The sequence below is a fragment of the Crocuta crocuta genome, unplaced genomic scaffold, assembly GCF_008692635.1.
Source record: "Crocuta crocuta isolate KB4526 unplaced genomic scaffold, BGI_CrCroc_1.0 scaffold2141, whole genome shotgun sequence".
Classification (NCBI taxonomy): Eukaryota; Metazoa; Chordata; class Mammalia; order Carnivora; family Hyaenidae; genus Crocuta; species Crocuta crocuta.
Window position 1 is genome coordinate 67626 of NW_027529209.1, and position 1824 is coordinate 69449.

General features: G+C 49.8%; 1 protein-coding gene across 2 annotated transcripts in view; it reads left to right on the plus strand.

The window, feature by feature from the left end:
* The first annotated feature begins 1067 nt into the window (after nucleotides 1–1067).
* LOC144226848 (centrin-2) overlaps nucleotides 1068–1824 on the plus strand; it is a 42218-nt gene continuing 41461 nt past the window's right edge. For both annotated transcript variants that reach the window (XM_077758364.1, XM_077758365.1), the window contains exon 1: nucleotides 1068–1086. In XM_077758364.1, coding sequence (XP_077614490.1) covers nucleotides 1083–1086 — 4 coding nt within the window. In that variant the 5' untranslated portion in view covers nucleotides 1068–1082. The remainder of the gene's footprint in view (nucleotides 1087–1824) is intronic.

Sequence of the window (1824 nt, forward strand, 5' to 3'; positions counted from 1 at the left end):
ACTTGGAGGGTCCCTCCCCACCCCCCCCGCCAGTAGTCTGCAGGATTGGAAGAGAACTGAACAGGAATGGCCTTTCTTTATTTATTACAAGTACCATTGATACTGCTCCAGCCTATATGCTGGGACACACAGGGTAAGGGAGATGAGCAGCCTTTGACTGGAGTTTAGTGGGGACTGGCAAGAGCAGACTGCCTGGCTCATGGAGACCCTGGCTACTGGGTGGAGAACAAAGGTGGGCCCAAATAGAGTCAGGGAGACCCGGGATGAGGCTGTTGACATCATCCAGGTTAATCAGTGTCATGGTTGAAGATAGGACTCCAACCCAGTCCCCTGGCATCTACTATCTATCCACAGGAGACCCTGGTGTGGTGGGGACAGCCATAGCCTTGCCCTTCCCCACCATGCCTCATGATCCTTGTGGTCTAAATGTCTCCCCACTCTGACTTGGAATAGGGTCCTGCCTCCAGGCCTTGCAAACACCTTATCCGCTGGGGTCCTGAACATAAAGGGTAAGGGGATTCTTCTCCTTGGTTCTACAACAGGGATACACAGGCCCTGAGGGTCAAAGAAAGAGCCCCACGGGGTTATTTTGTGGAATATCTGAAGATACATCTGAGTTTTTGTAGGCTTTTGTTTAGAACTTCCAGTAAAAGCATCTCAGTGATGTGAAACAGGGCAGGGCTGTGTAGTTCAGACACAGACACACAGTCACAGGACCATTTGTGTCACATGTACTTGTTTGGCCAAGAGTGCCCATAGCTGGTCATTCTCTGAAGCCCATGGAGTGGAGGAGGGTAGAGGTCCCTCCCTGATCAGTGTTCTGTGGGACGGTTGCAAAAGGCACAACATGTTACCACAAGACAGGCTCACAGCCCAGCAGTCACCAGACTGCCTGTGGCTAGATCTGGGCACAGAATGGAAATGATGTCACTAGAGCTTCACGTTATTTCATCCAATTAACTGAGAGTTAATTAGTATCTCCAAAGTGCTTTGAAGCTGAGGAGCACTGTTTATTCACGATGGGGATGGAAGTGGTAAACTCAAAGAAGCCGCACAAGGGGCGTTGACATTAGAATGGGAAGATGGGTAAGGCTTCTGCTTCTGTCTTGCTGTGAGGAGCTAGGGGACATTTGTGCATCTGTAGGAGTGTTCTGGGGCTGCCACAACCAAAGGGCTTGTAGGCGTGGGGGGAACTAAGACAACATGCATTTATCTTCTCACAGTTTTGGAGGCCAGAAATTTGAAATCAAACTGCGGGCAGGGCCATGCTCCCTCTGGGGGTGGGGTGGGGGTGGGGGGAATCTTTCCTACCTCTTCCAGTCTCCAGCTTCTGGCATTGCCCCAAGCATTCATTCCTTGGCTCATGGCCAAATCACTCAAATCTCTGTCTCTGTCCTCCACATAGCTGTCTTCCCTGTGTCTGTGTCTCTATTTCCTTTTCTCATAAGGGCACCATCATATTGCATTAGGACCCACCTGAATGACCTTATATTAGTGTAAATGACAAAATTCACTTTGAGAACAGTGGCACACCTAGAGTCTTCAGTCCAGCTTCTTCTAGAAGCCTTAGGCTATCTGCCACCCCCAGGTTCCAGTGCTGAGGAAAGAGTGAGGGAGGGAAACTCTCAGGAATGAAGGACTCATTTGGCACTGGAGATCAGATGGGTCCTATTATGGGTTGCTTATGTCCCCCTAAAGGATATGTTGATGTCCTAATTCCCAGCGCCTGTAAATGTGACTGGATTTGAAAATGGGTCATTCCTGTTTTCTCATTGTTACTGGGTTCTCACTGGCTCTGTGGAGCACTTCTGCTGGGCAGGGGAG